The following is an 11,937-nucleotide window of genomic DNA, read 5'->3' on the forward strand; positions in this document are numbered from 1 at the left end:
ATATGCACATTTTGGTGATTTTTCATGCATAGGAAGTCAGACTTCCCAGGAAGAAGAAGGAGAAGAAGAAGGAGAAGCAGAAGAAGAATTAATTCAGGAGCAGAGCTTGGCCAGCCTTTCAACTTTTACTTCTTTGAGAGAGATTGGTGGGAGAGAAAAAGAACCTTTGTAACCAAGACTTGTGTGTGTGTTGATGTGCCTTGGGAGGACAGGAGCAGTGACTGTCTTATAAATCCAGTGAGGCAAACTTTTCCTTGTTAGTTAATTTCTTTTTATTCATCCCCAAGGGGGAAATTGAGTGCCACCATAGTACAAAAACAACACAACATACAACAAAAACAGCACAAAGGCCGCACACAACGCAACAGAATACAGGACAATAGAGCATTCTACAGAGTCTCAAGGCAATGTAGGCAGTAGATGGAGAGCACAATCAGACATGACAAGGATGTTTATTGAAGAACTTCACAGCAGCAGGTACAAAGGACTTCACAAATCTATCAGTAGAGCACCTAGGCATCACAAGTCTGTTGCTGAGCCCTTCAGTGCATTGGGTGATCAACATTATTCATCACACACCTCAACTTTCTTCTCATTCTATCCTTAAACGTGATTTCCAGTGATTCAGGCGTTCGACCAATCACCTGCCTTCTTGGTCAGTGTGTGGATCTTGTTCCTGTCACCGGAGCTTGGACAGCGCCCCCTACAGACAACAGCATACTTGCCAACATGCTTTGATAGAACACATGAAGGAGTGGCCTGCGACACATCAAGAGAATGGAGCTTTCTAAGAAAGCTCCATCCACAGGTAGGCCCCACTCCACACACAACAGCGACGCCAGCTGAACTCAACTGTGTATCCAGAGCAATCGGCACCACTGTACAGGTACATCGCTCGCCAGTATTAGCCTACTTCCACCTTCACTTGCCCCTCCACACATTACCACCTCTTGTCACCGCTTTAGGCAGCCAGGCCACCGAAAAGCTAGCAATTCGACTGCAACGATGGGTGGTATTTATATTATTAACCCAGAGTATTAAACTCAGTTGCACTTGCTCTGTTTCATTGTCATTCATCTCATTGAACACATTAGGGGGGAATTGTACGTTCAAAGCTCAGAGTTCTGTAAAAGCTTTGTGATAACTTATAACTTATGTGTATTTTATTTTGACCTGATATTTCTGTATGGTACACCAATGTGTATTTGGCCCATTCAAAAAAAAAAAAAATTATGATACATAATGCATTCTATTTCTAATAATAAGCGGGCATGATGTATTGGCATATTTCCTCCAATCATAGAGCTTGCTGTGATTGACCCCACCCATCTCAGTAACCGCAACTTGCGCGAGGCAGCCTGGGAAATCTCCGAATGAACATTCTGCATCCATTCAAACCCAAACGCACTGCCGCTGGACCGTAGCCTGCTATTAGCAACATTACATTTTAACCTGCAAACATCCTCGCCACAACGCAACATTGTGTCTATATAGTCATTGCAGCCCATGGATCTCGGTGAAATGATAAATAGCAAGGTTGTAGAATACATAGACAGTGGAGTGCGCCATTGCATGTATGAAGAAAGCATTTAAGATTTGGACTTAAGGATTTAACCTGCTTGGGAATTGCGCGCGGATGCTGACTACACGGGACATCCACGCATCAATGCTTAGAGGACGGGCCATTTGGGTTGGAAAGCACAATATTATGGGGGGAATATAGCCTACTTCAATTAGCCTATGCAATCATCCTCCCCATACCCGGATCTCTCGCCTCCAAATGACGATTAGTTGTATCCTATTGTTTACAGAATAGCGGAAGCAATGGATGAAACTACAGACATGCATGATTCCGAAGACGCGTCGGTCATCATCGTGGAGAACGAGGCGGAGAGCCTGTCGGTCCAGGAGAAAAGCCCTAGCAGCATGATGCACCCGAACACCTTACATTCCTTGGATACCTGCCCTGTTTGTCATTTAAACTATCACAGTCGAGAACCCAAACTTCTGCCATGCCTGCACTCTTTTTGTAAAAAATGCTTACCTTCGCCATCAAGGAATTTGGCTATGCCCGACCCGACTGGGAACTCCCAGGTTGACGGTGCGACCAAACCACGTGAGTTGCTAATGTTTGTAAACAATTGACCGACTGGCACCGGGTTGTGTGAAAAGCAATATCTCTCTCCCTCCCTCCCTCCAAGAATTATGGAAGCTATTGTATTGAAATGATCCCAAATGCAGTGGAAAAGTGATAAAGGCATTTCAATATTATACAAATTAATATTGATCAATCAGATTTTGTGGCTGTGTGTGTGTGTGTGTGTGTGTGAGAGAGAGAGAGAGAGAGAGAGAGAGTGTGCGTGTGTGTGTGTGTCTATGATGAAGTAGCAGTTTTGGTAAATGGTAATGCTTTTGAAACATAATTGTCTTTTTCTTTATTCTAGTCAATGTGATTCGATGCCCAGTATGCAGACAGGAATGTATGGAAGTGGACGTGATGGAGAACTTCTTTGTGAAGGACTTGATGGAGGCACCCAGCAGCACTGTGGAAAGGACTGTTCAGGTTTGTGAGAAGTAGCACTCATCATTGATGCACCCCCTTGATATATATATATGGTTGTTATCTCATTTACATTTTAAATGGACATACTAGCTATCACCAGCAGAGAGTAATGCAAGTCTGCATTTCTCATTTCAACACCCGTCGCATACTTTCTCTTTCCTCTCCGTAGCTCTGCATGAGCTGTGATGACAACACCGTGGCCACCGGGTTCTGTGTGGACTGTGTGGAGTTCCTGTGTGTCACCTGTGTGGAGGCCCATCAGAGAGTCAAGTTCACCAAAGATCACGCCATCAGGCAGAAGGAGGAAGTGGCTGAAGGTACTGTTTCCTGTCACTGTGTGGTAGCAATAGCCATCAAGAGAATGCCACCCCTTTCATATTGCCAACATACAATAGTGCACTCAGTGGCCATTTTATTAGTACTGGGTAGGACCCCTTTTGCCCCCTGAACAGCCCAACGACAGATGGTGGGGATTTACCTTTTGCACACCACTGTTGTAAACAGCTGTTATTTGAGCATGTGTGGCTTTTTTGTTAGCTTGAACGATCCTGGCCGTTCTCCTCTGAACGCTCTCACTGTTTTCACTCACAAAACTGCTGCCCACTGGAGGTTTTTTTGTTTATCGCACCGTTTAAACTTTAGAAACTGTAGTGTGTGAAAATCCCAGCTGTTTCTGCGATTCTAACCGCCATGTCTGGCACCAACAATCATAGCATGGTCAAAGTATCTTCGATCACGCCTCTTTCTGCCCCGTCTAGTCTAATGTTTGGTTGAACTAACTAAACCTCTAGTCTACACTATGTCTACATGCTTTATATACTGCAGCATATGCTTTTTATTATAGTAAATGAGCAGATTTACCTAATAAAGTGGAAACTGAGTGTATATTTATAGAAGAAAAAATATCACTTATCATGGCTGAGTTTCCCAGGGGCATCGTAGCTCTACGTTCATCGTAAGCTATGGCGGTCATCATAGCGCTACGATGCCTCTGGGAAACTCAGCCCATGACTAGTGAACTGAAGACTGAGTCTTGCCAATGTGGTTCCCAGCCCACAGTGTGTCAACTCCGAGGCCAGTGTTCTGTGACATCCACAAACAGGAGCCACTGAAGCTCTTCTGTGAGACGTGTGACGTGCTAACCTGCAGGGACTGTCAGCTGCTCAGGCACAAGGACCACAAGTACCGTCACAACACCTACCATTTGCATTGTAGAGTGCCTACTCTCTACCACTGTGCCTAAAGGAGTAGTAAAGGGAAAAATCATGTTTAGCCCTGTTTTAAGGTTACTTATGATCATATACAATGGTTCAGATCAAAAAGTTGACAAAACTAGCACTTTTGAGAAAATCTAATAATTGCTCTACCACCGTTTTGGTCATACAATGGATGTGGGTGGGCATCGTGAAAAATCATTCAAAAAAACATCTTAAACTCAATTTCAAAGACAAGAAACTCACCGAGGTGTTAGTTGGCGTTCTGACATATAATTCGCCATAAAGAAGGATTCTAGTTCATCTGGAAATTGTATATGATCATAAGTAACCTTAAAACAGGGCTAAACATGATTTTTCCCTTTACTACTCCTTTAAGCTGTGCCTTGTGCCTACTGCCTGCTACTTAAAAGTGCTTTGAGTGATTTTGTATCTTTTAGATTTTGCTATGAACTCTCTCATCCTAGCTACCAGTTCCTGGAGGACGCCTATAAGAATCACAAACTGCACATGGAGGGTATGACTCTCCAGCTACAGGAGAAAAAGAGAATCATAGAGGAGGTGTCCAACTCTATAAACAATGGGTGCGTTTCAAGTATGCATAACCCCTTGCAATTTTCGGTATTATATAAAGACTTGCGATTAGAAATATAAATTATAGTACATGCCACTCTGAAGTCATTCAGCACATATTTAATTATGTACAGTATGGTCTTGTATTTTTCCAGGCTCTCTCAAGTTGATGAAAACCGGATATCGGTTCACAATGAAATCAAGAAGTCCATCTGCAGTTTGACATTAGAAATCAACAGGAAGGGAAATATTCTGTTCAGTCAACTTGAGGTACAGTATGATACCTCTGTGTTCCTATAGAGAACTAGAAGAAAATTAGACGTTGTTGATTGGCTTGTGTGGAGTCATAAGAAAATCGTCCACTCAAGGGATGATTTGAATAACCACAACAATAATATTATGTATAACATAAATAATAAATAATAATATGAATGACAATATCTACATATATCACATTATTATTATTATTATTATTATTATTATATTAATTATTATTATATTATTATTAATAATAATAATAATATAACATTTATTTATTATTATTATTATTTATAGATCACCTGGAATGCAGCTCAAAGTGCATCACACTTGTAGTAAAATTATGAAGCAGAGATACACTTTAAAAAGGTTAAAAAATAAGATACAATAAGATGGTAAAGGTGTAAAATTAAAAGCCTTTAAGGTACATGTAAAGAAAAAGTGCATATAGAGAACATTAAGATACGTAAAAGAAAATACATTAGAAATGTGTACAAAAAATAGTAATAAAAAAAATAAACGTTGATCAAATACTGAATGACACAGAATAGTCCTTTATTTACCTGCTCCTTCCCTCAGGCTCTGACAAAGGACCATGAGACTGTTCTGAAGAAGCAGCAGGAGGACATTGGCTATCTGTCCAGACACCTGGATCATGTGATCGATTTCACCAAATGGGCGACAGCCAGGAACGGCGGCACCGCCCTCCTGTTCTGTAAACGTTTGGTACGACCTTCCAACCGTAGACTCCTCCCCCTATCCCTAGAGCCAAACAGGAGTCTGGGTTGTGCAGAGGCTTGATGAAATGCATAACATATGCCTTTCTCCAACCCACGTTCTCTATGGGAATTATTAATAACATCCCTTCTGTTGCAGATTCTGTTTCAGATTGGGAACCTGCTTCGGGCTAAATGCAATACCTCGTTTGTGCCACAGAGCACTGTGCGCTTCCAGTGTCGTTCAGGGTTCTGGGCCTCCAACTTTGATCTAGGTAGGAGACAAAGCAGAATATTTATTCGGGTTTTCAAGTTGAGATGGAAAGAGATATCAATAACACTTCAGGTGGAAGTATTGTGATAGAAGTGGTGTTAGTGTTCATGCAATGCAATTACAGTTGCGGTGATTGAAGTAGAAATTAGAAATGACACAGGTGGTAGTATTGTTATGTTCCTAGGAGTGTATTGTTGCCATGGTGCAGTACTTTCATGAATTAAATATAGAATAGCTTTTCCATCCTGCTTGCTATGCAGAAATGGTCTCTGTCTGACTGTCCCCTTAGGCTCATTGCTGGTGGAGAACATCCCTGGCCACCAGCTGGGAGGAGGCTTTCAGGGCATCCCTCATCAGTTCCCCCATCCTGGGCAGGGCCCCTCAGGCTCCCCTAGCGGCCTTCCTCCAGGCCCCTCACAGCCCCGCCCGACCCCCCACAGCACCCTGGCTCAGCTCCAGCTGCAAGTGGAGAAACTGGCCCAGCAGCCTCACTGGCAACCCCAGCCCCCTCCATCACCCTGGAACTGGTACCAGAGTGTGCGTTTCCAGAGGCCCCCCCAGGGGCCCATGCAGGGGGGCTCCCCCTCCCAGACTCTCCCCCCCATGTCTCAGCCAAGCCGGAGGATCATCGCGCCCCCTCCCAACCACCTCAGCCCCACCGGCAGCCTGCCGAGCCCTGGGTTTGCGCCACAGGTAAGAGTGTGTGTGTGTGTGTGTGTGTGCGCGTGTGTGTGCGCGTGTGTGTGCGCGTGTGCGTGTGCGCGTGTGTGTGTGTGTGCGTGTGCGTCAGTTTGATTGATAGGTATTCTTAACAGGCCAAGGCAGTGGATGCTGTTGTCCCACATGAAGCCGACAGCCTTCACATCCCAGACAATTTATGCCTTGACTTGTCAAAATCGGTTTGCATCCTTGTGACGGCCCCGCCTACTCCATTTGCCTGTCCTCAACCAGCATGCACATCAAAAGCATGATGCATAAAAAGGCTAAATGTACAATAGGAGCCGCGAGCACGTGATGCAGAACAGACCCGAAGCCTCCAGGAGTGATGATGGACACGTCTGCTCTACAGGGTTGTTTAGTCTAGGGCACTGATTGTTTTGGCTCTAAGTCGAACGTGAAGGCATATCAAGAGGACAATTCACTGGCCTCTAGATTTCTGAAATGAGTTGCGTCATACTGATGTGAACAAGCTGTTGGAGGACATGGGAGTTTGGACCAGAACTGAACCAGATTAGATCATCGGTACCTCTGGGTCTTGCATTTAGTTTGACTTGGGATGTTTCATCACCCTTTCAGATTATAAACAGTACGAGGAGAGCATGCTTGTAATAGTCTGGTTTTTCGGGGAACTTGACACGCTGACAAGCAGAGATGGCAAATCTTTCCATGTCAGACAAATATATAGCGATTTAAATTTCCCAATTGACGCATTTCCGTTCAACTTCTTTAAAGGACATGGCCAAGATTTTGGGAAATACGCTTGTTTTCCATCTTCCCTGGGGTTAGACGAGCAGTATGAAGCATTTTCAACTCTGTGCGTGCAATATGGAGTGGCGAGACCTGGACCGATTAGCCTAGCTTAGCGGCATTCACTGATACCAGGTTAGGCCGATTAGCCTACTTTCCAAATGTCACGAAATAACCCCCCAATACAACTCCCAAACTATTCTGTTTAGAGTTTTTAATGTGTGTTTTTACCACGTTGAGTGATCACAATTTTTAATTAAACATTTTCGTTTTCTAAGCAGAAATACTCTGCTTATTTATTTTTTTTAGAACCAGGCGTAGGGATTACACGCATCACTCCAAACGCGTAGCATTGTGACTAGCTAGGTATCGAGGTAAACAAACGTGCGTTCCAACGAGCGAAGTGGATATTATCAGCTCGCACATAGTTAGATGCTACAATAGACTAGCTCGTATCTAGATACACCGTGCATACATTTATAAATATGGTTCAGTGTGTTGTAAAGAGCTGTAATAACAGGCAGTTGAGGCCAGGGTATCACGGGTCGTTCCATAGGTTTCCAAAGGATCCGGAGCGGGCGAAGCTATGGCTACTTGCTTTGAATATGGATCCCAACACACCGAGGGAGATAATCAACAAGCAGCGTATTTGCATAGATCATTTTTCACAAGATGACCAATACCAAAAAATGGATAGAAACCGAACCATGACAGTGTTTCTAACGGATACAGCCATCCCATCCATCGGCATCGCACAGAGAAGTGAAACGGCTGTGGTAAGTGTTAGGCTAATCGGCCTAACCTGATACCAGTGAATGCCGCTAAGCTAGGCTAATCGGTCCAGGTCTCGCCACTCCATATTGCACGCACAGAGTTGAAAATGCTTCATACTGCTCGTCTAACCCCAGGGAAGATGGAAAACAATTCCCCCAAAATCTTGGCCATGTCCTTTAAGAATGGAGGAAATACAGAACAGTTCAGTTGTTCTGTTAAACTGTTGGCCATTGCTGTTGCACCTGCAGTGTCGGCCCTAGACCAAACAAAGAGGCAGTTTCAAAACAAAGTGCTTCAGCATAGCAGTCTGGAACAAAGTGTGCTGTTTATGTCCAGTCCTCTGTCCTGCTTTTAGTTATGAAAGCCACGGGGCACCGTCCCAGACATAACCGATGATGGAAAATACTTGGAGAAAAAAAAAAAAAGAAGGCTGACACCATTTCATCTCTGTGTCCATCACCTCAGACTAAGAGGTGACCTTACATCTGACTGTCACGTTGCTCGGACTGACGGACTGACTGACTCTGCCTGCCTCCTTCAGACTCTGCAGCCCCTCAGGGGGATGGTTTACAACCCCAGCTACCAGCCCAAACACATGGAGGCCTTCCAACCAGTGCCTCTCTACTCCCACAATGCACCTCTCCCCAGCAATGGCAGTCTCGGCTCTCCTCACTCTCGAATACAGGTATGCATACGATTCTACCTTATGATAAGGAATGGACAGTGGCTCTTTGTAAACAGTTTGTTGAAGAGTCATTAGCTACAACATGGTACATGTTTTGTTATATTTAGATGGATTCTCCATATCTGAGCCAGAGGATTGACCCATGTGGCCCTATGCAGATAATAAGACCCAACTTCCACCAAACCTTACCATCCTCCCTCCCACAAAGACATGGTATGTACTGCATTGTATCAGCGTGGCATATCTACAGTATCTATATCTATATATGGATGATGAACGCTCCATACTTCCATATGTTATTTCTCTCAGCACATGGACAACAGAATTCACTAGGGATTTCCGCCGTGTCCCATGAGGAGAAACCAGGGTAAGATGACATACTTTTCACTCAGCGTAGGACATGATACTCTGTGAAAATGCCTTCGTGCCATTGGTCCCTCCACTCACTTCTCTTCATTCTCATTGGCTATCTAAAGGACTATTTCCTGGAGACCTCCAGAGGCGCAGGCTAGTGGCGCTCAGGTCTCAGCTGCCAAGAGGAGACGGAGGTTGTCACCGGGACCCGTCATCGTCATCAAAGATGAGCCAGAAGATGATATTGGCTATGTAGGAGGACCGACTGAAATATGAATAATCTGAATGCATAAAAAATATATATGTTCACAATTGTCTGGATGTGTGAGATTCAGATTGTGTATTTGTCACATGTATACCGTACAATGTACTGCGAAATGTTGCTTCCGGCTCTGTGATGTGCTCTGAAAGATTACAAATAATTACAAATTACACAATTCACAAATTACACAAAGCTATACAAATAAAGCTATTGGCATGGATGTATTCTACATGCTAAAGCTATATATATATATATATATATATATATAATCCCGGGGGTAAGATATACTGTCATCTGTCGCATGCATTATACATATATGTGATATGTGATATTATATACACTAGATGTAGTGACACTGTATACATTAACTAGTGTCATTTGGGTGCCAGATAGCCTGGGGCTAGAAATTCTTCCTGAGAATCTGTGCTCGCCATGTGGGTGTGGTACCTTTCCCCCTAACCATAGCAGAGAGAACAGTCCATTGCCTGGGTGGCTGGGATTCTGTTGGCCTTGGCCTTGCATCTCTTGGTGTAAGTTAGATGTCCGTAGATGTCTTGGTGTGATCGTTATTCACTGAAGGAAGTCCAACCCCTTCTGTTTTCTTACAAGTTTGTTTGTGTGTGTGCGTGTCTTTTAGATACAGGGAAACCAGAGAGCCAACCTCCCAGACAGCACAGGAGACCAGGCCCCTCTTCAAGATGGGGGAGAACAGATTCAGAACACAGAGAAGAAGGCCCCGACCCCTCCACAGCCTCCAGGGGACTTGGCTCGGATCGATGCCCCACAGCGGAGCCCCGCTGCGGAGGCAGAGCAGCCGGCCAACAAGGCCCCAGAGCCAACTCCAGAGGAGGTCCCTAACGAAAACAGGTGTGCCGTGTGCCAAAATGGAGGGGAGTTACTCTGCTGTGACAAGTGTCCCAAAGTCTTCCACCTCAGCTGTCACATCCCAACCCTCGTGAGATCGACCAGGTACGCCCCAGAGTGTGAATCAATGAATGACTCGGGTTGTCTTGTATGACTTCCTGGTTGTCATCATGTCCTGTTGGCTCTGTGGTGTTTTCAGCAGGGGGGAGTGGTTTTGCTCATTCTGCCGTGACCTGTCTCTACCTGAAATGGAGTATGACCGTGACAAGCGGCTCGAGGCCGGCGCTGTGAAGGAGGAGTCGGACTCTGACGGAGTCAGATTCCCCGCCGTGGACAAACGGGTCAGTTGCTATCATGCCGGAAAGATCCGCACGCTGATATCTCCCGGTTCGGTCTTCGTAAGGGAGACCTAAGGGTCGAAACGTTGCTTCTTTCCAATAAAGTGAACCGGGAGATATCAGTGTGCGGATCTTTCCTCTCTTCTCACGTATGTACTCCAAGATCCAGCACCTGGCCTACTAAGGTCGGATGTGCGCACAGCTCTTTTGCCTTTAGTTGCTATCATGAGCCATATCTCTGGTCTACTGTACCTCTACTGCTCACGCTGTGTACGGTCTTCATTCTAGTGAACTATTATAATTGTGTACCGTGTCTTTGTCTCCCTGTGCAGAAGTGCGAGAGGCTGTTGCTTCGTCTGTTCTGTAGTGAGCTCAGCGCAGACTTCCAGCAGCCGCCATCGCCCTCGGTGAGTCGAGGGACTGACGGGGACAAACGCAGCGGTTCATTGGCTAGACAGGGCCACACTGACCAATCATCCACAGGGAGAGATTCGTACTGTAGAATTCATGTCAAATGAATGCTGTTAATGTACATTAATAGTGTCTATGGATCAGTAAAGACATGCATTAAGAGGCCCCTGGTTTTAATTGAATTGTCCCTTTGATGTATAGCTCTGAAAGAGACGTCTCATTATGTTTTGTCATAGATAATGTCAAATACGGACGCCGTAAAGACGCCGATGAGTCTGTCCATCGTGAAGAACAGGTTGGAGTCCAAATTGAGTCCCAAGTACCAGAGTCCTGCGGAGTTTGTGTCAGACGTCAGACTCATCTTTAGGAACTGCGCAGCCCTCAACAAGGTAGGCAGCACTACAGTACCCATAATGCACCTCTTTGTTGCAGGTTTCACTTGACAGATGTCAGTTCTGTCTTCCTTGTTGTTACGTGACAGGATGACTCTGAGGTGGCTACTGTGGGGAGTAACCTGGAGAAGCTCTTTGAGGAGCAGCTGAAGAGTCTCTACCCTAAGCGAACATTCCCAGAGGTCAAGTCCGAGGGTGCAAGTCTGGGAGTGACCCCTCCCGTCTCTCCTCCCTCGACGCCTGAGATATCCCAGCAGGCAAAGCAGCAACGCAGGTGCCCTGAGTCCCAGGATGTTTGCACTCCAATAAGCACTCCGAAAACCGAAGAGGAAGCTGCATAAAGACACAGTTCATCCCCTTCGTACCCTTTCAACACTGCCAGCACTAGCCCTGAAGTAGTCTCTCACCGCAAATGAAGCTGATGTATTGACCTACTTCTCTTAAGCGGGTACATTTTTCTCAGCTGTGCCAAAATTGACGTTTTATCTGTACTTGATGGAGCTATTTTGCACAAAACAACTAAAACAGGGTATTAAACCAAAACTCCTTCCCCATTCCCCCTGGCTCTCTAAGATTACAGCATTATTGTAGATGCAGTACTTCTGTTGTAATACTCTCTTACTGTAGCCATGACTAAATCTCCAAGAATTGTCGGGAAACTGGAAATCTCTGCGACTGGTCAGGTATTTGACCACCAGAAGGCCTAGTCAGAGTTTGTGTATCCTAGGTGGAATAAGAAACTAATACAGGGTCAATCCACCTTAGGCCAGTAAATTGAAAACATGTTGTAGG

The 11,937-nt window shown here is 45.0% G+C and overlaps 1 protein-coding gene across 1 annotated transcript; it reads left to right on the forward strand.

Annotated features, from left to right (window-relative positions):
* Window positions 1-1,824: 1,824 nt before the first annotated feature.
* Window positions 1,825-11,486, forward strand: LOC311319797 (transcription intermediary factor 1-alpha-like; the record flags this gene model as incomplete). The annotated part of the gene is made up of 17 exons (XM_084451402.1): window positions 1,825-2,116; window positions 2,445-2,563; window positions 2,733-2,880; window positions 3,616-3,745; window positions 4,245-4,361; window positions 4,506-4,620; window positions 5,188-5,334; window positions 5,485-5,599; window positions 5,888-6,291; window positions 8,381-8,524; window positions 8,848-8,891; window positions 9,001-9,130; window positions 9,778-10,109; window positions 10,207-10,345; window positions 10,675-10,749; window positions 10,990-11,142; window positions 11,235-11,486. 17 exons carry the CDS (start codon window positions 1,825-1,827, stop codon window positions 11,484-11,486), a joined length of 2,856 nt encoding a protein of 951 aa, XP_084307528.1.
* Between the last annotated feature and the right edge of the window lie 451 nt (window positions 11,487-11,937).

This window comes from Borostomias antarcticus (assembly GCF_949987555.1).
Source record: "Borostomias antarcticus genome assembly, chromosome: 16".
Classification (NCBI taxonomy): Eukaryota; Metazoa; Chordata; class Actinopteri; order Stomiiformes; family Stomiidae; genus Borostomias; species Borostomias antarcticus.